Consider the following 27915-nt stretch of genomic DNA (forward strand, 5'->3'; position numbering starts at 1 on the left):
CTAGGATTTTATTCTCGCCTGTTCCTAGTACCATAGAAGGGGAACACGTGGAGACCAATTTTGGATTTATCTATCCTCAACACTTATCTGGACATTCCCAAGTTCAAAATGTTGACGTTACAACAGCTTTTACCTCTGCTGGGCAGAGATCACTGGATGGTAACTTTAGATCTCAAGGAAGCTTACCTTCATGTGCCTATAAGACTAAGTTGCAGGAAGTATCTGCGTTTTCGAGCTGGAAATTCTCATTATCAGTTCTCTGCATTGCCCTTTGGCTTATCTACTGCGCCCAGAGTATTCACAAAGGTTCTGGCTCCAGTGATAGCTTACTTCAGGCTAAAAGGAATTCAAATCTATCCTTACTTGGACGACTGCCTGATTCTGGCTCAAGGAAAGGAAGACCTTCTACAGCATTTGGAATATGTGATAGCAGTGCTAAGATGCCTAGGGTATTCTGTGAACGAAATAAAGTCCAGTCTAGTACCCTCTCAAGACATGTGCTTTCTGGGTGTGAGACTGAATACAGTAGCCCAGATGGCCTTTTTAACCCCGGACAAACAAAAGAATCTTTCCAGTTACTTCCATCAACTTTCTCTTCAGTCCGGGCTGACTGCAAGGACAGTCCTTCAAGCCTTAGGGTTCATGGCATCTTGTATTCTGGTGCTTCCCAATGCCAAACTGCATATGAGGAAGCTGCAATGGTATCTCAAAAATGTATGGACACAGCACTGCCAGGATTTGGACACTGTCATTCAAATAATACCTTGCATTCAAAAGGAATTTTTGTGGTGGGCTCAGGAATGTTACCTAAACAAGGGACTCTCTGTGACCCGGCCAGAGGCGAGTCAGATTCTAACGACAGATGCCTCAGACATTGCTTGGGAGCTCATCTAAATGGAAAGTGGATACAAGACAAGTGGCCTGCCAGACTACAGCATCTACATATCAACATGAAAGAGATGTTAGCGGTCCAGTTTGCATTAATGGCTTTCAAGGAGTTACTTCTTCCAGGGCAGGTGTTGATTCTAACAGACAACACAACTGTCATGTGGTACATCAACAAACAAGGGGAACACATTCTTACCCATTGTGCAGGCAAGCAATGATTTTATGGGAGACTGCGCTCAGCTTGCAACTAACTCTTCAGGCAAGGTTTCTGCCGGGAGCACAGAACTCCTTAGCAGATGTGTTAAGCAGACAAATCATGGATCCCCACGAGTGGAAACTGGATCTTCATGTATTTCAAAAATTGACAGTGTCATGGGGAACTCCAGACATAGATCTGTTCGCTTCTCCACTACACCACCAGCTGCCAAAGTTTTGCACAAAGAGGTTTCATCACACAGCTTGGAAAGTGGATGCTCTTTCTTTCAGTTGGAAAAATCTTCATGTGTATGCTTTTCCACCTCTGCCTCTTCTCCTAAAGGTGCTTCTAAAGGTCAGACAAGACAAGCCAAGGATGATTTTAATAGCTCCAGATTGGCCTCGGCAGCACTGGTACCCATTACTGAGGAGTCTGGTAAGGAAGCCTCCATGGCCTTTACCCTTGATTCCACACCTGTTGTCTCAGAGGGACGGTCACCTGCTCAATGTCAAGCTTCACTCTCTTCATCTAACAGCCTGGCATATTCTGTTTTGAAAGACAGCAGGTCTCAACTTCCTCAACAAGTTTTAAATGTGATTATGGAAGCCAGAAGACCTAGTACAAGGAAAGTGTACAGAAAAATGGAAGAGATTTTTATTTTGGACTGCAGCAAAGAATTTGGAGATTTCTGAGCCTAATTTGAGTGTGGCTCTTCAATATCTTACTGAGTTATTGGACAAAGGTTTGTCTTTCTCTTCCATTAAGATTCATGCTGCAGCAATTTCAGCTCACTATGATTGTGACCCACCATTGTTTTCACATCCTTTGTTTAAGCAATTTCTTAGAGGGGCAAAGAATATAAGACCCCCACGTAAAGCTCCTACTCCTGCTTGGGATCTCAATTTTGTGTTGGAGAAACTTACTCTACAACCTTTTGAGCCTGCGGCTACTGCTGAATTGAAATACTTGTCATGGAAGACTGCTTTTTTGTTGGCCATTACTTCTGCAAGAAGGGTTTCTGAGTTGCAAGCCCTTATGGCGGTTGAGCCTTTTTTGATTTTTCATAAGGATAGGGTATCATTACGTACTAATCCTTCCTTTATGCCTAAGGTGGTTTCTAGTGTGGCTTTAAACCAAACTATTCATTTGCCTACTTTTTATGCAGATCCCCAAAATAAAGGGGAAAAGATTTTGCGCACTTTAGATGTACACAGGCAATTGCGTTATTATTTAAGCAGGACTAAGGATTTTAGGCAGTCTCAGCAGTTGTTTGTTTCTTTTGCTTTGTGTTGAGGGCAAGCCTGTGTCAAAACAAACTATTTCTAGGTGGATTGGGCTTTGCATTGCATTTTGTTATTCCCATCATGGCAAGGAGATTCCAGCTGGGATTAGGCCTCATTCCACTAGGGCTACTGCCACTTCAACAGCATTTCTAAGGGGGGTGGCAACTAAGGATATTTTGGAGGCAGCTACTTGGAGTTCAGTGCATACTTTCTCTAAGCATTACCACCTTCCTCTCTACTCTAAGTCTAGGGCTGGTTTTGCCACAGCTATTTTGCAAGGCATGTTGTCAGCTCCTGCTTCCTTGTGATTTGCCAGCCTCCCTTACCTCTGCTTTGGGATTCTACCCAATAGTTAGGACTGCAGCAATGTGGAATGAAGAACATAGTACAGTTTTGTACCTACCATAAATGTAGATGTTCGAGGATCCACATTGCTGCAGTCCAATTTACCCTCCCTCCTTCCCCTCTGTGTTTAGGGGTGGTTGTGTAGGTGAGGTTATATTCTGGTAATTTTGTATATATTGTACATATTTTTGGTGCAGGTATGTTTGGAGTTTTTGGTTTTGGCCTTGTCTTTTTAGAGTCTTCTGACATCTGGGGCAAGAAAAGACTGAGGAAATGACGTCGGTCATGCGCATTAGTACCCTGACGTACTGACGTCAGTCTAATGCGCCTTGACCGACGTCAGCCATATACTTTGGTATTCGGGCCGACTGGACAGCGGACTACCCATTAGTTAGGACTGCAGCAATGTGGATCCTCGAACATCTACATTTATGGTAGGTACAAAACTGTACTTTGTGAATCATATTTTTGGTCATTAGGGCCAACCTTACTGCGATCTCTTTGCCTCCCCTCAAGTACAAGTGCAGCAAGTACTTTGCGCTGATCCATCCCACCTGGGGAGTCCCTGAGGGATGATCTAGTCCACAATTGGCCATCTGGTTTCCTTTATGCTTCTCTCCTGCTGTTGATCCCAAAATTCCTTCAAAAAGCCCAATGGTTGAAGAGCACTGTAAATCTCATTACCCCTTATTGGCCTCATCAGATTTGGTTCCCCTTCCTCTAGTCTTATCTGAAGTATCCTCCTTGGATACTGGAGCCCACCCAGGACCTCCTTATAACCCATCCATCGTTAGGACTCCATCAAGATCTGCCCACTCTTAAGCTAACTGCATGGTTTCAGCAATTCCAGTGATTGTTAAAGGTACCGGGCTTTCATCTCCAGTCAAGAGTATTGCTATAGCTTCTCAAAAGGCGCATCCGCCAAAGAAATATACAGAAGCAAGTGGAACAGATTTTCTGTTTGGGCCACTAAAGAGAACATTGATCCTTATTCAGCTTCTATCCCTACTATCCTCTCTTTTCTTACTTCCCTATATCCAGCTTTTGCTACTATTAAGCTTCAACTGGCGGCCATACCCATTTTCCACTCTGGCCTATCTTTAGGATTTGTAACTTCTTTGAGGTTATGCAGAGATTTTATGAGGGGAATTTTCCTTCTCAGACTCCCTTTCAAAGACCCCACTCCTACTTGTGATCCTCCCCTTAATTCTCCAAGGTCTGACTCAAACCTTTCTAGCCAGCCAGTGATTGTGACATGAAATTCTTTTTGTGCTGGAAAACTATTTTTTCTAGCAGCCATCACCTCAGCAAGACGATCTTTTGAAGTAAAGGCCCTGTCTTCTAAACCACCTTACATTATTTTCCACAAAGACAGAGTTTCCCTCCTTACTAATCTGTATTTTATACCTAAAGTGGCTACTGAGTCAAATATTAATCAGACCATGTAGTTACCAGTTTTCTTCCTCAGTTACTCCAATAAAGGGGAGTACATATTGCATTTGCTGAATGTTCATAGGCAACTACGTTTGTCTTCACATGACTAAACAGTTCAGGAAATTAGATCAATTATTTGTCTTTTTCACTGAATCTCCTGGGGCATGTAGTAACGAAACTAACTCTCTTGCAAAGTGGATTACTAATAGCATTTCATTAATATACAAGAACAATTTGAAACTAACTACTCCCCCTAAAGGCCGTTCATCTAGATCTGTAGCCACATCATCTGCTTTTTCATCCAGAAAATCAATTAATGACATCTGTGCAGCAGCCAGTTTGTCTAAATCCCATAAGTTTGTGACTCATTACAAATTGGACATTGTCTCCAGAAGCAGAGCTTCTTTTGGCTCAACAGGGCTCCGGCATATCCTTCTTTGGGGCCACCCAAAAGATAATGTAGTTGGGGACTCTGACACATATATGAATCAGAACGAGAAGGACATCAGATGTTTATGTACTTACCATAACTTGGCATCTGTGCTGTCCATTCCAATTCTGATTCACTTTCCCTCTCATCTGTCCCCCTACCCTGGATAATTTGTTTCCTGGAGGATCTATGAAGCACTTTTAGGAACCTTTGTTCCTGATTGAGCCTCTGGGTTTGTTTGTTCTTTATTTTGCTTATTGCTAATAGGCAGCAAACTCTATCTAAGGAAGCTGTGTTTAGTACAGAGGATTGTGGGTAGAGGTAGGAGCGCGAGTCTGGAAGTTAAAGTCTGTAGAAGGTGGCCGAGTCAGATCCGAGGATCAGATCTGTCACCATACATGAATCAGAATGAGAATGGACAACACAGATGCCAAGTTATGGTAAATACATAACTTAAAATTGTTGTTGTACTTATTTTAAAGATTCGTGCATTATGGTTAATGATAATGCTTTTACTCATCTTACTGCAAAAGTCAGGAAAGTTATTTAATTAAAAGCATGCGTAATACCTATTGCCTCAAGGTATAAGGAGGTCCTTATTCCATTGTATAAAAGTATTGTTAGGTTCTTCTTAGAGTGTAGGGCTGTTTTTTGGAGTTATGACTGAAGGTGGGTTTGTCTCCACTCAGTTGATATAGGTTAATGAAGAATGATAGGATATGGGCCTAGAGTTCACAGAACCCTTTGAGTGCTACTATGGGTGTTATTTTATCTGGCCATTGTCTGAATGCAAAAATCTGTTTGTGAAGATTGATAAAGTATAATATAGTACATGAAAGAAATTTACTCTTTGGCTAAACTATGGAACCATGATTTCATGCATGTAAGGAGCTTTGAGAGTCTCACTTTAAATGCCACCGTGACTCCTTCTTTGGTGGTGGTCTTTATGACAAGGTTGGAATGGAATAGCTCTCCGAATGACCATTTTTATGTCCTGAGTACCTAAAAATAACATTGCAGTTATACCATCTACTTGTTTGGTATTGCATGATATAGCTGAGTATTCAGTCAGGTTAATGTCTCATCCAGAAGATTTTGTCTGATCTTTTTAGGTTTGTTTAATGGAGTGAGACCTTGGAGTTGTCAAGGTGGATAGCTAAAATCTTCCAGTAAGTGTTTCAAATAAACATTTAGGTCAGCCGTAATGATAAACTGTTTACATTAGACGTGTACCATTGAAAACTGTCCTCTGTATCTAGTTTATGTGATCCATGGGGGTTTATATTGACAGGCTTCGGAGAAGATTTTTATCAGCTTTAATACGGGCCAAGATAGTGCGTGTAAAGAATGTGGAATTTGTTTTTTGGTGAACAGGTGAGACTGTCATATCAAAGTATGATAACGATGCTTACACCATCATATTTGTGTGTGTGTGTAATATATATAAATATATATATACACACACACACACACACACACACACACACACGCACACGCACACGCACACACACACACACACTTAGTGTTTGCTTGCTTTTATCTAGTTATGTCATTGTTTACATTTTTTTAGGTATGCCAGTTCACTCAACTCCAATAAACAATGAAAGCATCTCCTCAGCATCTGTAGAACGTATGAAAGCCCGTCTTCTTCAAGCTCAAACTGAGCTTACCACATTAAAGCAAGAATTTGAAGAATACAAAGAAATAACTAGGTAAGAGGAACTCAAATAAAAGCTCCAGTAGTGATAAATTGTTTTAATAGCTCATTAGAAGAATACATCACCAAAAGGATAATTTTTGTGGGCATTTATCTAATAGGCCCTTTCTTCTGGATTAATGCAGCTGTCTTTGAGATAATCAGTTATTTGACATTTCCAGAGTGAATAACTCTAATGGAAAACATTTTCTAACAGTTCATTTCTCAGGTCCTGTCTGGACACAGGAACAGCAGAACTGGTGCCTTTGGCATCCTCTTTTGATGGCAATGAACTCTTCAGAAGCTCAAGCTCCTCTCAACTCATAATCCTCCATGCTGTAACTCCTCCAGATTTCATTGCTGTTGGAAAGGCAACTTTGTTTCCTTTCAGAGTTTGACCAAGGGTTTAGCTGAAGTTGCTTTCTCAGCAGTGTTTTTCATGTCCAGATAAGTAGTTTTGTTTTTATTTTAGAGTTGCTATTGCATATCTCACCGTTGAACTTATTTGGCTGTTTCTGATTTTTCTTGTGGTTTTGTTCCTTCCCTCCCTACCAGTTATTTTTTTTTATTTATTTTGGGGGCCCAGGTCCTTTTTATAATTCTAGTAATTCCTGCTTTAGGGTCTCTGCAACTTTTTTTTGATTTTGTAAGTTTGGGTAGTTGTGGCTATGAAAAGGAAGCCAAACAAGGGTTCAGCAAATGTCAGCAGGACGGGCGCAAGTTGTCTCACCAAGATATCCATGGTCTGGTGAGCTTCTTGGCATTCCATCTGGATATGGTTGCTCTATCTGCAAGTACCCTTGCAGATGGGCATAACAAACTTAAGCTCAAAAGAATTCTCCCTGCTGAGGCTGTTCTTACGGGTTTGTAGAACCACTGAGCTCAAGATAAAAAGAAAGGATTGACAATTAGAGGACTTTTCAGTGCTGGAGAAGCTTTCTGCTGCCAAGACTCCAAGGGTTGCAACTTCTCCATTAGCTAAGCCTTGGGTAGTGCCTCTTGCAGATATATTTGATGAAATGGTCTGTTCCAAATTGTGGAAAGAGACTGGTGTAGCAGAGCCTATCCCCAAGAAACCATCTAGGATGCTGTGAACCCCCAAGGACTGACTGTTTCAGAGGAAATTGCCCCCTCTGTGCTCTATTTTTGTAGGTGTGGCTACCAAAAGGAGATTCCTGAGGGTGCTCAAGTCCATTCATCCTGCCAGTAAAGAGTCTAGAATGATGGACCAGTTAGGGAAGCATCTATATGTCAAATATGTTTTCAGTTCAAGCCTTAAATTTCATGGTGCATATAATCAGATTTCAAAGGGGCATCACACAGAAGACTGCAGGCACCTTCAAACAGCTACTAGTGGGCGACCTAAACTCCCAGCTAGTTATCTAGGTGGCTACCATGAGTACCATTTCATCCTTATCCATGTGTCATTTCATAATGCAATGGATGGAATGGCTAGATCAGCAGGATCAGGCCTAGCGAAGAGGAGGAAGGGCCGGTTGTGATTGACATATTTCCTTGACCACTTCAAATTGGCCTTTATTAATGCCCCATTTGGTGCTTCACTGTTCATCATTATGTGAAAGATGAGCTCTCCACCTGTATGCAAGATGACAAAATGCTCAACACAGTTGTGGTCAAGTTCTCAGACCCCACCCCCAGGCTTTTCAGTGCAAATAAAAAGGGACTGAGAATGTATAGTTCCTCATATCCTTACAGCCTCATCAGAGACTGCACCTGAATAGAAACTGTTACAGCAGGGGAGAGTTTCAGACCATCCGTCAACCTAGAGGTAGAGAGGTAGAGGTGATCCAAGCAATTGGGGAGATAGAGGGATCCTTTTGGGGATTTTGCTCTTATTACCCTTGAAGGGTTGCTCAACTGCTTCTGGAGGGAGTCAAGGGATGCATCTTGCATGTTCTAGCTTGGCTGGCCATCATGTTGGATTCATGTGTAAGGTAAATCATATTCCTTACAATTTGCTAGTCAGTCTGTCTATCTGACTTTCTACAGTTCCACCCAGACAGAGAGGCAACAGAAAAAGAGGTACAAGCACTTCTCACCAAAAGTCATCAGGAGGGTCCCTTTGGACCAAAGAGGATCCGGATTTTACTCCAGATTTAGTGCCCAAGAAGACTTGAGACCCAAGGCCAATACTGGATCTCAGTCAGCTCAACAAAAGTAAAGTAAGAGACTTTCTGGATTGTCAAGGTGCAGTTAATCCTACCATGTCTAATGGCAGAGGGGATTGGGTGTGATCTCTGAACTTTCAGGATGCTTTTCTACACACGAAAATAGACCCAGCTTCCAGGAGATAAATTTGCTTTCAAGTAAGAGCCAGTCATTTTCAATTTTGAGCCCTGCCGTTCAGCCTTACCGCTGTCCACCAAGTATTCACCAAATGCATGGCCCAAGTCGCTGTGCACATGTGACTTCTAAGGATCTGTATTTTCCCACATTTGGACAATTGCCATCTGGCAGCTACTTTGTAGGAGAAATTGCTAAAGTAGCAGCAGTACTCACTTCAGATCTGTCACTTCTTGGGGATTTCCATCAACATGTCCAAATCAAGCTTTCAGCAGTCTCTGGACCTGAAGTTCATAGTCTATTGCATAAACACACTGCGGCAACTGGCAATACTTCTCCAGTGAAGAGTTTTGGCCATAACATAGGTATTAACCAACTGGTTTCCCAAGACAAACCTACAACGGTGTCTTTTCTGGGTTCACGAACTAAGGAAGAGGCATTGTTGATGTTCTTGAGATGAGACTAGTCCTAGTATTGCAGGCATTTCAAAACCTGCTCCCTTGGTGTGTGATTGCCATACACTCCAATATGGTGGTAGTACAGTACATCATTAGGTAAGGGAAAACGTGATCCTACCCCTGTGCCGAGAATGTGTGTGTGTGGGAGTGGGTGTTTGCCCCTCATCACTTTCTAGTGGCAATGCATATACTGGGGATGCCCATTGTGATAGCAGATGAACTGAACAGATAAATCTTGCTTCCCAATGAATGGTCTCTCAATACCAAATTAGTGAAGTGTGTGTTCAGGAAATGGGGGCAACCTCGCTGTGATCTTTTAGCTTCACTGTTCAACACTAAATATTCCTTTTTTTTTCCCTTGAGGCAGACAGTCATGCAGGGATGCATTCTTCCATGGTTGTACTGTTCCCCTGGTCTCCTTTACAACCTTCCCTTATTCCCCTTGATCCCAAGACAACTTCTGAAAGCCTTGGAATGCAAGGCCAAGTTCATTTTCATAGCACTGTTCTGGCTCCACCAGATCTTTTCCATGCTGCCTGACCAGGACATTTTCTCCCTCAGTCTGTTAGATTTCTGCAGTTCCCATGATGGCCAGGGTCCCTTAGTTCCTTCAAGACATAGCTAATCTTATCGTAGCCTCCCGTAAGAATTCTACCAAAAACATTTACAAAGGCAAATGGGGAAGAAGTGCTTGTGAGCTCAAAATAAGCATTTCTCCCTGACTTTGGGGTCGCTGGAGAAAGGTTTGACATTCTTGACTGAGCTTTATAACAGATTCCAGTTATTTGTCAGTTTATTTGGCATTTGTCTCATCCTTTGAAGGATTTTCAAATTTATTAGCAACATATAGGTCTTGCAAAGCTTTCCTGAAAGGGGTCTTCCATTTTGGACCTACATTAACTAGGCCAAACATCTCCTTGGGACCCAAATTTTGTTTTTAGATCTTTAACCAGAGCTCCATTCAAGCCATCAAGTTCAGTAGATGTTAAGTTTTTTTTTTCTTGGAAAGCACCCTTCTAGTGGCCATGACCTCACCAAAGAGTTTCTGAATTGCAAACATTGTCATCACAATTTATCTGTATTGCCTTTCATAAAGATAGGGTCTCTATTAGAATGAAGCCTTACTTTTTTGCCAAAAGTGGCATCCCAGATGAACCGGAATCAATATATCCATTTGCAGGTCTTTTTTTCCAAGCTACTTTAACAAAGGGGATTATTTACTGCACTGCTTAAATGTTAACAGGCAATTGTATTATTACCTAGACTGCTCTAGAGTAGACAGGAAAGACCTTAACAGGTTTTTATTAGTTATTCTGCAGCTACATTGGGTTACAAGATTTCCGAGGTCACTTTGGCTAAATGAATCACTGATTGTATTTCCTTTTGTTATGAGCAGGCAGGCAAGAGTTTGCTAGTACCTCCTACAGCACATTCAGTCAGTACTCAAGCCACATTTACATCTTTTCTCCAGAAACTCCCACTGCAGGGTATTATGGCAGAAGCTACTTGGTCTTCCTTGCCACCCTCTGCTAAAACTTATAGCCTGGATTCAGTTTCTAAAGTTAGGACTTTGGAACTAACATTTTGAAAGGTTTGCTGGAATAGACCACTCAATTCTGGCCTGCTGTTCCAGTGTTCAGATAGGACCTGAGAAATACATAAGTTATGTACATACAGAAACATTATATTTCCTGCAGTGTTTGTTTGGAGATTGGAACTACCCACCAACCATCCCCCCTTCAAATTGTCCTGGCCTTGGAGATTTGTGGGTCCACAGGGGAATGTTTTTGGGATGAAGATTCTTTGCAGTCTTTCTGGAGGAGTTTCAGCACTGGGGATTATGAGTAGGAAGGAGCTTGAGTGTTTTTAGAGTTCGCTGTTGTGACGAGAGGATGCAAAGACACCAGTGCTGCTGTTCTAGTGTCTGGACAGAGACCAGAGAAATCTAATTTTCCGGTAAGTACATAGCGTACATTTTTCCTTTGGTATTCGTTGCTGGGGATTTTCCCATTTATTTGCATGCCCATAAGTGAGATAGATCGGTGTAAAAGGGAAGCATCCCCAATTTTTTTTCTTTTTGTACCACCATGAAGATCACTTTTAAAGAGCTGAGCTCAAAAATACATTTTTGTTGCAGCTGTTTTCTGATTTAGAAGTTTTACTGTTTGATTTTTCGTTTATTTCCTTTAAAAAACATGCAGATCTGAGGAATTTGTATTCCACTTGGGGGTGTCCAACAAATGTTTGTTTGGGTTCAGCTGATCCCATGTAGGAAAATAAATTCTAACAGGAATATGGCATCTTTACATTGCATTGGTGTAGTAAGGTATGTTTGCTCCCACCAGATGGTGTAAAGGAGGTGCCAGGCAATTATGCACACTCTGAATAAAAAGAGATCATCTGCATTTTCCAAGACATCACCCTTGGAGCACCTTAGAAAATCCTGAGGTGCTCCTCTCCTTGTAAACTTTTCCTAAGTATTAGTCACCTGTTGATCTTCTATTTTTCCAGTTGGTGAGAACAGTACCCAGTGCATTTCGATCCTTTGCTGTCCTTAAGCTATTTGCTGCTATCACCTCCCAAGAAATGACTTTGCACCATGGACATTTTCCTTTGTGTACTTTCTTTTATAGAGCTTACTGCACTCCTGCCAGCTGTGTGCGGCACATATTCTTATCTGGGTTTTCACATGGCGCAAGATCCACTGTCACTGGGGAAACCATCTAGGTGTTCTTCCTGTTAGCTTTGTTGAAAGTATGGCTAGTTCCATTATTTTAGAAGTGCCGACTCTTGCATAGATCACAGCGAATGACTCTTGTGTACTAAATAAATGTATATAGTCTTGATGTTTTGAATCTCCTTTCTTTATTACTTCCTCCATCCATCATTAAGTATTTTAATTTAGAATTCTCCGATTGTACTTAATTCTTTATCAGTGATCAATGTGGTCATATTTTATTCTCGAGAGTGAAGTTCCTTCCTCCTTGATGATCTTCCTTAACCATGGATTCCAGTAATTTTTGAGCACTGGATTCTCCATATAGGGCTGCCAAAAATGCTGGGTTCAGCAGTCTCTTTGGACCAAGTTAGGAGGTCATAAACCTTAATGAACATTGATGTAAATGATGAAAGTTAGATGTCTGCAGTAATTGTACCTCCTCTGATATCTGTTAAGGGCACATGTTTCATTCTTGGCCTTTGATCTTTGAGATGGTCTTTATAAAAACTTCAGGTATCTTTATGAAATTTCCATGTGGTCTTTATGTGGTAGAATAAGTATCTTGTTCTGAAGGGGGTTGTCTTTTTAATCGGGCTTAAAAATGGGGTCTATATTATATTCTCAAAAGCCGACAATGTCGAATCTGACATTGTCGACATAAGGATATCGAACGCTCAGAATCTCGAGTATGTAAACGGAAATCTCCGTAAGGGGAGATTTCCGTTTACTACAATGTAGTGCGTTCTCTGAGTTGGTATATTTAAGTAGTGGGGGGGGGGCTTTCCCCCCTGCTTAAACCCATTAGAGTACTTTTTTCTTTTGTCTTTTTATAAGGTCAGTGTTTGAGGACCTCGACCATATGGTGTTGACCATATGTTGTTCAATGTTTTCAAACATCGATTTTATAATATAGACCCTAAAACTGATATCTTGTAGTACAGCATGAGAGTTGCTTATAGCTGACAAAAATGACTAGCATGAGAAATTTCCCTTGTTATAAAACCTTGCAGGTTGCCCCATTTGATTGAGCATGGATTCAAGCATTATGTTTTGTTTATCTGTTAAATGTAAAAGTTGTTGCCCTGTAGTCCATAATTAATTTTAAAACTATTGTAGAAGTGTTAGTTTTAAGTAACTAGAAATGCTATATATTTATCATCAGTACATGCTTTTATTTTTCTATCAATATAATTTGGTACTTGATTTTGTCTAGTCCATAATTTTAAAATTTTACAGAAAAAAGTAGTGCTAGATTTAAAGATAATTGGAAGTGTTAGAAGTCGATCACTAGTACCAAAACTGCTTATAAATTGGTAAAGTCACTCAAGTGACTAAATTAAACTGGTGGAGAGAAGGAAAAAATGTCAAGTCCCACTCTTCACTTCTCTGCAGCTAGAATTAATTTTCTCACTAGAGCATTATTGCTTTTAAGTTGACACTGACAGGAGCCAGAAGTCTGTGTAGGCAGTGGTGACAGCATGTGCTAACTGCACCTGTGATCAGTCAATTAAAAAAGAAGAAAAATGCTATCCATCACATTACTTTTGTGTTCTATGTTGTATGACTGTACTCCAATAACTGTGGAATAATCAAATTAAGCCAGGGGTATGGGGGCGGTTAGGCCCCAAGAAACCATGAGGTTATACATGCTTTGAGGTGCATTTTCGAGCTACCCTCCATCCTTTTGATCCAAAAGTGGCATGAATAAAAACATGAGCAATGAAAAATAAAGTGCTACTTTTTTAACGTTGCTTTTTCCTGCATCCTTTCAATGCACTAACTGGCCAAGTGTGCACTGTAATAGTCATGGAGAGATCAAATTAATTTAGATCACACTGGCCACAACATCTACACAAGCTACAGCAACATTCTGTCCACAATAAGAGTATTGACTATAAGAAAAAAAGTAAAGTAGTAACAACCACACTGTCCTCAGCCCCACAGACAAGTTAGAACAACCTTTTGTTCACACATCTAAACGGGGCTGGTTTTAGACCAGATCAGGTTGCAGTACTGTGAGTCCCCACAGATAAAAAATCTCTTATATTTTTAACTTATTTCCTCCATGGAACTCGTGAAGTCTGCACTGTCACTTCAATGGAGGAAGCTTTTTGATGAAATCCAACTTCGTGTGCCAATAGCTACGCCAATCTTGTAATGGCCTTCTGGGAACAAGAAAGAACGTTACAGTTAGAGAGTTTTAAAAAACATGTTCTATTTTATAAAAGATTTGTTGACGACCTTTTTTTCTTGTGGGATGGAACTGTGGAAGAACTCAATAACTTTGTCATGCAAGTTGATGACTTAACTCCCTTTTTGAAATTTACCATGAATTATTCTGCTAGTAAGATAGCATTTTTGGATGTTAATATATGGCGTCTTCCTAATGGATATTTTAACACAAGTGTACACAGGAAAGTATGTAGTAAGAATAATTTATTGTTCAGGGATAGTATGCACCCACCACATGCTTTTAGAAATGTCCTGAAGGGACAGGGCATGAGGATTTCCAGACTTCATCCAGACAATAATGACTTTAAGAAAGAGTTATTGGAGCTTGAGAATAGATTTTGTCAAAGAAATTATACTCTTAGAGAAATAAGCAAAGCATTTAAGGAAGTTGAATTGCGACAAGAAGAAGCAAGTCCAATATTTTCTGATGATGGCTTAAATGTATATAGATTAAAGACAAAAAATTAAATAACTAAGAAAGAAGGCACAGTTAGATTTACGTTATACTATACACAAGATATTCATCATATAAAACAACCCATATATAAATACTGGGACTTGCTGAAGTTGGATCCTGATGTCTCTAAACATATAGAAACAGCACCCAAGTTTCCTTATAAAAATAAGAAAAATTGACATAAAATATTATGTTGTTCAGAGACTAAAAACAACGATACTTTGGTTATTTATAAGGGATTGAAACCCTGTAATAAATGTAATTTCTATGATTTTTTAACAGATATGCAAGCATTTATACATCCAACCACAGGAGAATATTATAGTATTAAAGTAAATGCAACTTGTGAAACTAAACATTTAGTGTATATTGCCCAATGTTCAAGCTGTTCGTCCTATTACATAGGCAAAACGGACAGGATGCTCAAGGAGCGTATTAGGGAACATCTTTATCAAATTTGCATAAAATCAGAGGTGAATGCACTATCAAAGCATGTTATGAGTACCAATGAGGAACATAAATTCTTATTCTCAGTTCTACAAGTAATGATTCCTAATACACGTGGTGGAGACATTAAAAATTATACAGAGTCCATTGAAACACAATGGATAATTAAAACCAGGGCTCATTTGCCGCCAGGCTTGAATGACCGTGTTCCATTAAAGCCTATATTAAAGAACAGGAGACATAGAATTTAATTTAGATAATTTAGATAACTATAATATTATTAATATTCTGTATAAATTGTTATTTATGCATAAGTTATAATCTATGCATTTTACATAAAAAAATATAATATGATAAAAATTTAGATTTGATAAAAAATTTTTAATACAATAGTTATCATATATTACAAAAACAAATTCATTTATAATTGGTCTACAACAGACTTGGTTAGAACTACACTAGCAACTAAATTAATTATTATATTAGTGTTTGTTCTAAATATTGAACCTGACTCTCTAAATATGGATTCAAATATGTGTAGTCACATACACATATATATTTTTTACATAAATTTTTATATATATGTATATATATTTATTATTATATGTAGAGATGCATTTACTTATAAATTTTGCTTATAATAGACTATGTTAGAACCGTATTAATATCTGTTCCAAGGACAGTATTTAATAGTTTAAATGCGTTTTTAAACGTGCGTAGATATTTACATTTATTAGAGTCTGTTTAAAGGCAGAGCATGGCTACGAAATATGTGTTTAAATATGCGTAGATTAACAGATTTTTTATTAAAGGCAGAATCCCAATGTTTAAATGAGTGTCTAAATGTGCCTAAACATACACATTTATTCATGCCGGTTCTAAAGGCAGAATTTGACTGTTTAAATGCGTGTTTAAATGTGCGTAGATACACACATTTTTTAGTGTCTGTTTTAATAGCAGAATTTGATTGTTTAAAATGTGTTTATGCATAGATATACACATTTTTTATCAAGGGTAGAATCTGACTATTTAAATGCGTTTTTATATGTGCGTAGATATACACATTTATTAATGTTTGTTTTAAGGGCAGAATTTGACTGTCTAAATGGGTGTTCATATGTGCGTAAATATACACATTTTCTACCTTATGCAGAGATATATTTGCCAGTAAATATTTTGTAACAGACTATGTTAGAATTATACTAGTGTCTGGTCCAAGGGCAGAATCTGACAGTTTAAATTTATGATTAAATGCGCGTTAGTATATATATTTTTATTATATGCTTTATATCACTCTTAGATTGGTGATTGCAAAGATATACCTGCCTGTAAATATATTGTAACTGACTAGGCTAGAACGAAATCAGTGTCTTGTCTAAGGGCAGAATTTGATTGTTCAAATGTGTGCTTAAATGCGCGCAAACATACACATTTTTTAATATATGAAGTATATCACTTTTAAATTGGTAAACATCTTAATTGTTTTTAAATTGCTTATAATTGTTCTAATTATTTAATTAATTACTACTTAGTATATATAATGGAATTTGTTTGAATGAGTGTATTATGGTTTGAAAAAGCTGTTTGCGAAAGCGCTTACCTGTCCATGGATTAAACTATTGTCTGCTGTTCTTATCCTGGTTTTATTTTATGGATTCTTTTTTTAATGGTCTGAAAAACCTATAATTGTAAGTTTGGGATTTATTCTTATGAAAGTCTGAAGAGACTCTTTTTGATGTGCAATACGAGGAGAACTGGTCTGAATAGACGCATTTCAAAAACATTTTGCTAAAAAGAACGCGAGTCTTTCAGTATAGAACTAAGTTTGTTTCAAATTTCTCCGTGGATAGACTACCAGCTGTTTCTGTGAACTTTACTTTTTAGACTGGCTATTTTTTTGCTGGTTGTCTTGTGCTTGTCGTGGGCTTATACATTTTATTATGTTAATATATCTGCTTGTAGGGGCTACTAAAGAGGTATAAATGGTAAACTTTTTAGTGCAAACTATTTTTGAAGTGGTAGAATTCTTAAGGTTCTAGGTCTTAAACTGGATTTTATGAGTAGCAGCAGACACAATAACTATTACATTTGCAATATTTTATAAACAACTTAAAACATCTCAGCAGTAACTGCGGTGGTGGTGCTATGGTAGCATTGTCCCATTTGATTCTCAGCTAGAGCGTCTTCTGTGTGGAGACATGTGTGAATGGGAGTACCTTCGTTGAAGGTTGTGCATCAGAGCTAGCAACTCGGCACGTAAAAATCTACTGCCAATCATTAGCAGACCGGAGTTCCGCTGTAGTGACCCCTAACCGGGAAAAAGCCTAAAGACACAACAACAACAGTCACTTAAAATGCTGCTGACTGTATGTGTGTAAGATGTTTAGCCAGCTGACAACTTTCATGTGAAGCTTATCAGTTCTGTGTCTGCCTCTTGGCTGTTGACATACATTTAGAGAAATGTGACATTTATGATAAGATCATATACATAAATATTATATGAACATCAATTAATACCTTTTTAAACTCCCTTGTAGCTTTATGATGCCTTGATGAGTGCTTTAGTCCCGGAAATACTAAAAATCAAGAAAAAAGTTGCATTCTGCTAAATTCATTTCGCCTTTGAGGGCATTAAACTACCTTTTGTTACAATTCCATTGAGAGTGGGTTAACAAGATGGGATAATCACTGGAAGGTCCTCCTGATGAAGGCCCAAGTACAAGCTGCAGTCTCAGATGGCAGCCATGACAACTATTGCAAACCTTACTGGGTATTTGCCCTCACTATTTTACGGATTTTGCAGTGAGACCAGCAGACACCAGCATTACCCTTCACCGTCATGCCTTTTTCATCTTTTGGGATTCACTGAGGATATTAAGTTCAGCTTTCTAAACTTGTTTTTAATCAGAACTGCACCTCAAGAATATGACAACGGAGGGACAGCAACTTCACAGTTACTTGCCTTACATTTCAGACTCCCCAAGACACATTCTGTCTAATGTAGTGGAGGTCCCATAACTTTGGTTTTCATATAGCCAGCAGAAGTAAAGTAGCCATCATAACTTCCAGAAAAGTTGTCATCCCAGAGGAGGTAAAAGCAGTAATAGCAATGGTACTGTAGCATTCTCCCTTTTTTAATTTCTCCAAGTCTTTTGAGTTCCTAATACCATGACAGGAATGGACCCCATTCCCAAGTCAACGTATGATTAAAGTTCATGAAATTAGTATTATTTCAGTCTTTGATGTTAGCCAGAAGTGCTCTTCGCAACACCTGCAATGTGCCCAGTAATGGCTCCTCCTGCGATTTGTATGGAATTACATGTATTGGTAACATATCTAAGTACGTTTGTAAATTATTTTTTATAAGAGCCGTTGCGCCTGCTACTACTGAAACTGTCTGGGTATCCTTGTTCCATATTGCCCTTGTTTCTGCCTGGTATTTTATGACTTTGTGTCTCTCTGTATGTAAGACACTGTAGTCACTGGGTGTAACAATTTCAGTGATCAATGCTGCTTTTGTCCTCTTTTCATGGCCTACTGTGTCTGGTTTTCTCTCATCTGTTTTTTGAACTCTTGTTAATGGATGATCCCATGTGATATAAACTTCATAATTTTCTATGTTGCTTTGTGGCTCATGTTTCCAGTGTTTTTCAGCTACCTCAGTATTATGTTTGCACAATACCCAGTGCAACGATCTTGCTACATTATTATGCCTTTCAGTATACAGCCCTTCTGCCATTAGTATATCACCATCAGCAATAAGATGTGTGACTGTTTCCAATTCTGTTTTACAAAACCTGCATTTGTCTGTTTCTCCCACATGTTCAATAGACTTTGTAAACCAACTTACATGTAGTCAACTATCTTGATCCACCAATAATAAACTTTTGGCTTAAATTCGCCTATCCTTAACCATTCCTGAATTTGATCCTGGTCAACATGAGGCTGTTCCAAGAGTTTTCTATACTTGCAGCTATCTTTATGCATTTTCTCCATTTATTGCCTTTTCATCTGGTCATTCACCTCATATTCTTTCTTTTGTTTTTTTGCCACATTCTGTTGCTGCCTGATTTTTTTTTTCTATCTTCTTTTGGTTTGATTTCCATTCCCACTTGACACTAATATGCTTCTGATAAACTCATCAGATATGGCTTCTTAGACTAATTCTTCTCATGTTTCAAAACTGTCAGTACATTTGGGTCTTGTGAGGTCAGCAGCTATGTATGCTGTCCCACGACTGAAGATCTGTACATGTAATCAATTTTGAGGACGCCTATACTTCCTTCAGAATGGGGAATATATAATCTTGGTATGCACTGATTTTTATAAATCATCTGATGAGCAGGTAGCATCCTTCTTGTTTTCCTGTCTAACCTATCCAACACCTTTTGAGGTCAGTCAGTCACTCCAAAACTATAATTTAGGACACGAAGAGCAAATTGGTTTATAGCTTGAACTTTGTTCCTAGGTGTGAATGCTGTTTTCAGTATTAATTTAAGTCTTCTAAAATATTCCTTACTAAGTTTTATTAAACTTGTTCATGCTTTGTTGATCCTTCATCAGTTTTCAAATATTTATACACTCCCTCTTGCTCAAGTGTTTATATCACAATCTTGTCCCAAACTGATGATGTGATGTTTTCCTATCTCGCCTTCATTCTTAGCAGGTTGGGTTCCTATCTGATCCAACTCAACCTCATACACAAGCTCGAGGTCTTCCACTAGCTCATGGCTAAGACCCTTATCCCGTCATGAACTAGGAGAGCTCCCCAGATCTTGTTTGCCACTAAACAAGATTGGGTGCTGCTCTTACTGGCTCTGGCTAAGTAGACTTTTTTCTATATTTGACAGAAATTGTTTATTTCTAATTGGTATTTTGTCTACTTAATAGTTGTTTAAGAGAATGGTTTGTTTCCTTTTTTTCTGTGATTAAACTGCTGTTGGCCGTCATTTTCTCCATATGCGTTTTTTTCCTCCTATCCTGGTTTGAAATTTAAATTTCAAAAGCCCATTTTAGTTAGAGGGCTTTCTTTTTTTCTTTTATTGGTCTTTCAGGTTAGTTCATTTGAATTAGAGAATTGCCTTAGCCCGTTTAAGTTAGAGGGCTTCCCCTTCCCTTTTTTTTTTTTTTTTTTATACTACTCAGGGCATAGCCCATTTAGGGGTGGCCATGGTGGTGCAGCAGTTAGCGTTGCCACCTCACAGCAAGAGGTTCTCCGGTTTGATTCTCTGCTGGGATGCCTTCTGTGCGGGGTCTGCATGTCCTCCCTGTGGTCGCGTGGGTTTCCTCCGGGTGCTCCGGTTTCCTCCCACATCCCAAAGACATGCTGTAGGTGGATTGGACACTCTAAATTGGCCCTTGGCATGTGTGTGCCTTCTGTGGAAGGTTGGGTGCCGGGCTGGCAACTCGACACCGTAAAACTCCATTGCCAGTCATGCACGGACAGGTGATCTGCTGTGGCGACCCCCAACCGGGAAAAGCCGAAAGAAGAAGGGCATAGCCCATTTAAGTTAGAGGGCTCTGCCATCCCTTCACCTTTTTATTGCAGATTTTAGGTTAAAGTTTTTTGTTATTGCTATTGTTTCAAGAATTATAAAAATATACATGTGTGTGTGTGTGTGTGTATATATATATATATATATATATATATATATATATACACACACACACACACACACACACGCACATACAGTCTGATTCTTTTATTGTTGTTCATCGTGTTACACTGCTGCAGTCATTACACTTGGGTTATCCTGTCGTCAGGCGGTCCCGCAGTCGGCCAGAGTTCCAAAGTCTTGGTCCGGCGTCGGTTGCTGTCACTTCTTCCCTGATGTCAGTGTGCCAGGGTTATATAGGATGCATCCGATGCCATTTTCTTCAGTCTTTTTTGCCGCAAGGTGCCAGAAGCAGTTCGCAAGTGCCGGTCATCTGACTCCTGAGATTTTCGAAGTCTAATTTCAGATCCGAAGTCTTCAGCAAAGCTAAGTACCCCATTGGGGAAACTTTTTTCTTGCCACAGACCGATGTCAGAAAAAGTTAATAATTGTATTTCTTGTGGGAAGCAAATACCTCATAAGGACTTCCACTCTTACTGTATTCCATGCCTAGGCCCTGATCACGATGTCACTAGTTGTCGGTTTTGTGCTACATTTAACAAACGCACTATAAAAAGACGTTTTGATTTTGCTTTGCACTACTTTGGCCGAAGGTTCAGTTATACTATGCCGTCGGAACAACCGACCTCAATACCGAAAAAACGCAAAGACAAGGATAAAGACAGGCATCCAAGGTCCAAAACCGACGACGAAACTCTTCTAGGCCAGTCGCCGGTTCTCAGTGAGGCGCTCTCACAGCCCCTGACACCCGCTGCCTCAGAGCCACAGGCCGCTTCCGACTCCCACGTGGAGACAACTAGGCCTTTGGAAACTCTAGGTATTGGGCCTACGGAAACTAATCCCTCAGATGGGTCCGGAGCCACTGAGCAGGCATCGGCTTCTGAGGGTGTTTTCAGACCTTCACAACTTGCCATTACAACAACAGCCAAGACAAAAGTACCATTAAAGACAAAGAAACAAGTACAGCATTCTCTTGGACAGTCCTCCATGCCTAAGAAACAGATGCTTAAAATGGCCGAAGACCTCATTACTCTACTCTAATCAGGGGTTCCCATCCCCCTCCTGAGAAAAGGCCTAGGCAGGATACAGACAATGATTCCTCTGATCAGGTTTCCATTTCCTCTGATTCCTCTTCAGACCAGGGATACTCTCTACCCCCCTATGAGGACTCTGATGCTGAAGAATCTATCCCTTCAGCCTCTCCTCCTGAGGATTATTCTTTTGGGGAAACGTTACATTCCATGAGGGAGCATTTCCATTGGGAAAGTCAGGATTACTCATAATCCAAGAAAAGGCTCAGGGATTTCCTTTTATTGCCACAGCACAGACCTCTGGCTATTCCACCTGTGCTAGATATTGTGGATGATGTGTTCTCTGAATCCAGCTTATCTCCTGATTCTTTGCCCTCTGCTCCAGCCAAGCCAGATAGGTATTATAGAGTCCCTGACTCTCACAAGCTTCTTTACAAAAACCCTTCTGCTGATCCAGAAACTATTTCCCAGGGCCCAAAAGGGATTAAGGCTTCCATTGCAAAAAATCCAGTACCCTCTGACAGAGATTCCAGAGCTTTGGATAGATGGGGGAAGAAAGTATACACTTCTGCAACTTCAGCAGTAAGAGCTTTAAATTGCCAGTTTCACATGCTTAAGTACCAACAATATTTAATGGCTCAGTTAAAACAGAAAATGCTTGCAAGCTCAGAAGCTCCTGATTGTAAAGAAATGCAGGATTTATTGCATGCAGTTGAACAGGTGGGAAAACATACTCTGCAATGTGGTTTTGATTCTTTAGAGGCCTCTTGTAGAGCCGCAGTTACAGGTTCTGTGATTTCGAAGACATGCTTGGTTAAAAGAACAGAGGCAGAATTATTGGATGCTCTTTTACAGCATGATACCTTGTTTGGTGTTAAGGCAGAAGAGGTGTTAAAGAAAATGGAGGATAAAGCTAAATCTATACAAACAAGTCAAGGATTTCTTACAGGTACAGCCACCTCGATTTAGCAGAAATTGGCCAACAAAGAATTGGTCCTTTCCAGTGTCAGACAGGCCACAGAGAGGCAGATACAGACGCCAAAGAGGCAGATCTCAACCCCAAGGCTCAAACAGATGACGACAGTGGGGCACCTCAACCCCAAAAGGAGGTGAGGACAAGTCTCAACCTTACAGGAAATGGTCACAATGACTTTCCCCTTCGTACGCCAAGCACTTCCCTTTTGGAAGCCCCCTTAGGGGGAAAACTATCACTTTTTTCTGAAAACTGGCAAACAATCACCCAAGATAAATGGGTTCTGAATATTGTGTCTCAAGGTTACAGGTTCCACTTTCATACTTTACCAAGGCTAAAAGGAATGCCAGACCTGCCACAAAATCAATGGGCAGAGGCACAAAAACGAATTTCAGCCCTCGTGGACATGAGAGCTATTCAAAAAGTACCACAACAGGAACAATGACAAGGATTTTTCTCAAGACTCTTCCACGTCCCCAGAAAGGACAAGGCCTGGAGGCCCATACTAGACCTTTCAATTTTGAATACTTACCTGGATATTCCGAAATTCAAAATGTTGACATTACAGCAGCTTCTACCCATTCTGGGCAAGAAGGCTTGGCTTGTTACTCTGGACCTCAAATAGGCATACCTGCATGTCCCTATCAGACAAAATTGCAGAAGATACCTCAGATTCAAAGCTGATACAATGCACTACCAATTCTCTGCACTGCCCTTTGGCTTATCTACTGCACCCAGGGTCTTCACAAAGTGCCTGGCACCAGTAATTGCATTTTGCGGACAAAAAGGAATTCAAATATATCCATACCTGGACGACTGCCTCATTCAAGCAGAGACAAAGGACATTCTTCTACAGCATCTGGCGTTTGTAAAAAGGTTGCTAATTTCTGTAGGGTACACAGTAAACAAAAAGAAGTCAAAACTAGTGCCCTCACAACAGATTATATTCCTGGGTGTCAGCTTAAATACAACGGCCCAGATGGCTTACCTCACACCAGACAAACAAGTTCAACTAACTCAATATTTTCAATTACTGGCAAAAAAGTCCCATCTCCCTGCAAGAAAAATTCTGCAGGCCCTGGGATTCATGGCATCCTGCATACTACTAATACCATATGCCAGACTGCATATGAGGAAATTACAATGGTACCTAAAAATTGTTTGGACTCAACACTCTCACAGTTTAGAAGCAGTAATTCCAATGATTCCCTGCCTACAACAGGAGTTTCGATGGTGGGCACAGGCATGTCACCTAAACAAAGGTCAGCCTTTTACCCTACCCACAGCCAGGCAAACTCTAACAGATGCTTCGGATTACGCCTGGGGAGCACACATGGCAGGAAAATGCATTCAGGGCAAATGGACCACAGACCAGATGCATCTTCACATCAATCAAAAAGAGATGTTGGCTGTTCAAAATGCCCTAACAGCTTTCATGGACCTTCTGCATCCAGGACAATTATTACTAAAGACAGACAACACCACAGTAATGTGGTACATAAACAAGCAAGGGGGCACTCATTCTTATTCCCTATGCAGGCAAGCCATGACCTTGTGGAACACAGCTCTAACGTATCAAGTTCACCTACAAGCACAATTCCTGCCAGGAAAGAAAAATACTCTGGCAGACGATCTAAGAAGAAATATCAAGGACCCTCCCGAATGGAAATTGAATCCACAAATCTTCAGCATGGTAACGCAAAAATGGGGATGCCCAGACATAGATCGTTTTGCCTCCCCACTGAATTGCCAACTCCAAAAATTCTGCACAAGGACTTTTCACAAACAAGCATGGAAAGTGGATGCTGTTTTAGTTTATGCCTTCCCGCCACTGCCTCTCCTTTCAAAGGTACTCCTAAAAGCCAGACAAGAAAAACCACAGATGATCCTGATTGCTCCAGACTGGCCACGCCAGCACTGGTACCCTATTTAAGGAACTTAGCTCAAGGCCCACCATGGATTTTGCCTCAAATTCCACACCTTCTGACTCGACAAAACAATCAGATCCTGCACGGTCAGCTCAAAACCCTAAACCCGGCTGCATGGCAGATTCATTTGTCAAACAGGCAACACCTCTCTCTAAAGCTGTTATGGATGTCATTTTGGAGGCCAGGAGGCCTAGCACCAGGAAAGCTTACTCAGAAAAATGGAAGAGATTTTCAGGCTCAAAGCCTTGACCCTCTTGTTCCAAACATTCCTCAGATTTTACAATACTTAACTGAGATGCTGGACAGAGGCCTATCCTTCTCATCAATTAAGATCCACGCCTCTGCCATTTCAGCACATTACAACATGGATCCTCCTTTATTCTCTCATCCCTTGCCAAAGCAGTACCTCAGAGGGGCTAAAAAGATAAGACCGCCCCGGAGAGCACCAACACCAACTTGGGACCTCAATTTCGTTTTGGAAAAACTGACCCTACCACCTTTTGAGCCAGCCAATACAGCCGATCTAAAATTTTTATCATGGAAAACAGCTCTGCTCCTGGCAGTAACTTCAGCACAAAGAGTCCGAGCTACAGGCATTAATGGCAGTGGAACCTTTTATAATTTTTCATCAGGACAGGGTTTCTTTAAGGACAAACCCTACCTTTATGCCAAAAGTGGTATCTAGTGTGGCTCTTAACCAAACCATCCATTTGCCAACTTTTTATCCAAACCCTCAGAATAAAGGGGGGAAACTTCTGCATTCTTTGGACATACACAGGCAGCTATGCTTCTGCTTGGACAAAACAAAAGCTTTCAGGAAAACTGAGAAATTATTTGTAGCATATGCTGCAGGATCACAGGGCAAGGCTATCTCAAAGCAGACTATATCCAAATGGACAGGACACTGTATTCGTTACTGCTACACACAGCATGGAAAATCAGTCCCAAATAACATTAGGCCACATTCCACCAGGGCAAGAGCCACTTCAACAGCCTTTCTCAGAGGAGTACCTACCAAGGAAATTTTGGAGGCTGCAACTTGGAGTTCAGTGCACACCTTTACCAAGCATTACCACCTGCCTCTTTACTCTAAATCCAGAGCAGGATTTGCCACTGCAGTTCTGCAGGGCCTCATAGACAATCCTAACTATTTATTGACCAGCCACCCAACCTTAGCTTTGGGATTCTACCCAAGTGTAATGACTGCAGCAGTGTAACACAATGAACATAGTACAGTTTTGTACCTACCATAAATGTAGATGTTCGAGTGTTCACACTGCTGCAGTCCAGGTTACCCTCCCTCCATCCCCTCTGAACTAGCTGGACTTATCTATACCTTTCTATCCTATACAACCTTTGTGGTGTATTTGCTGGTAACTGAAGGTATTGTTTTTATTTTATATGTATATTTTTTATTAGCAATATGTATTGCCTACCTACTTGGGGGCACCTGACATCTGGGGCAAGAAAAACTGAAGAAAATGGCGTCGGATTTCAAGAATTATAAAAATATATATGTGTGTGTGTGTGTGTGTGTGTGTGTATATATATATATATATATATATATATATATATATATATATATATATATATATATATACACACACACACACACACACACACACACACACACACACACACACACACATAGTCTGATTTGATTCCTTTATTGTTCTGATTAGTGCTTACAATGTCTTCCAAGGATTCTAAACCCTATGGGTTTACAAAATGCGAGGAATGTGTACAGAAAGTGTCCCTTACTGATGGGTATACCATTTGTGTGTACTGTCTAGGAACTGTCCATCTCAGAGTCCTGTGCCATCTGTCATTCTATTATTCACAGAGTTTTGTTGGAAAGAAAAAATAAGCTGATTCTAAGAGGCCTTTTGAAAACCCTCTTCTCTGAGGCAATCAAAGGAGGTCTGGGTTCTTCTAAGTCTGGCCAATCTTCTTCCTCAAAGTCAAATAAGTCGGGGAAGAGGTCTTCATCTTCAAGTGCTCTATCGGAGCTGTCCAAAAAGGTACCCAAAGTCTCATCTCTGAATCTGAAGGCTGTCTGATCCGAGAGGCCCTACTACCTCTGCTACATCAGTTTTGGTGCCGGTGGAGTTTCAATTGCATAGCTGTTCCCCGAATTGGAACCGGTATCTCCCACTCTTGGGTCACCATTGCTCCAGCCATCCAAATCTCCTGTCCCTTCGACTCAATCTTCCTGGAGATTGTCTGATGGCAATGTGGATTGTGTGGTGCAGAGGCTGTTAAGGATACTGGCGCTCGCCAAACTGTTATTGGATCCAACGTAGAGACCTTTGGATCCGACAAAATTCTCCCCTTCCGCATAGACTCCTCCGATCCGACCTTGGAGCAGGAATGTCCAGAGCTGATCTTGATGGAACCATTGGAACCGAGACCTATGACAGGATATTTGGATCCAAACATTGCTCCAACGCACTCTGTTCCATTGGAACTCTTCATTCGGGTCCTGGAATGGAAGTCTGGTTGGACAGTCATTAGATCTGAACTTGCCTCTCTGGACGTCGGCTCAGGTAAGCTTGGCTCCTACCTCAGCTTCCCGCTGGTTCTTCGGAGCTGGGAGTTTATTTGGATCGAGGGAGGGGGGCTTTCGAGGTGATGAGTAGAGTGTTGCCTCCACAGACAGCTCCACTCTCAGGTCTGGACATTCTTCCCCCAAAGGCACCTGTGTCTGTCTCTATATACTTGCATCCACAGGGATGCGAACATCCTAGGCCTCCAAATGCCCCACTTGGTGCCCCCCTCTCTTCTGAAACCTGTCCAGAATACCCCTCCAAAGAGGTCCCTCGGAAGAGTTTATGCAAGAGGAAGCATTTGGACTCCCCAGTGGAGTTCCGTCACTTTGGATACGGACCTCGAAGCCGAAGGGTCCCCACGGTCACCTCCTGATGAGGTCTCCTTTGGAGACATCTTGGAAATACTTTAAAAGAGAGGCGTCTGGAAGTCCACCAACCCTTCAGCGGAGGAGTCTGTCTACCTGAAGGCCTTTGGATCTCACCCTTCCTCCACTTGGGTATCTCTGCCTTTCGACAAACTTATGGATTTAGTTTCTCGAAAGGTGTGGGAGTGTCCAGATTCTGTGGAACCAGTTTCTCGGAGGCCAAATAAATTCATTACATCACTTTCCGGTAAAAATCTTTTAAGGGAGTCCCAGTAGATGCTATGGTGGTGGTGGCAGCCACCAAGAAGGAACTCCCAGAGAGGTCTTCTGTCCATCCACCAAACAAGAAGTCTTGCATGATGGACAGATATGGAAAGTGCATTTTTTGTTCAGCAACATTTGTTCTTTGGTCGCTGAATTACCTGACTCATTTTACCAGATTACAGAGAGATCTCCTGAAAGAACTAGGAGATTCCCTCCAAGGTTCAGTAGCTGAAGGAGTGTCAGAGAAATTTTCCTCTCAACTCTCTACCTTAAATTCAATGGTCAACTCCTCTATGAGACT

At 40.7% G+C, this 27915-nt stretch overlaps 1 protein-coding gene across 1 annotated transcript in view; it reads left to right on the forward strand.

Annotated features, from left to right (window-relative positions):
* The window catches only part of KIF15 (kinesin family member 15), a 2415358-nt gene that overhangs the window by 1089701 nt on the left and 1297742 nt on the right, over positions 1 to 27915 (forward strand). Inside the window, exon 17 of the mRNA XM_044065522.1 lies at positions 6147 to 6288. Coding sequence (XP_043921457.1) covers positions 6147 to 6288 — 142 coding nt within the window. The remainder of the gene's footprint in view (positions 1 to 6146; positions 6289 to 27915) is intronic.

The sequence above is a fragment of the Protopterus annectens genome, chromosome 3.part0 (genome assembly GCF_019279795.1).
Source record: "Protopterus annectens isolate FY-2018-M chromosome 3.part0, PAN1.0, whole genome shotgun sequence".
Taxonomy (NCBI): Eukaryota; Metazoa; Chordata; order Ceratodontiformes; family Protopteridae; genus Protopterus; species Protopterus annectens.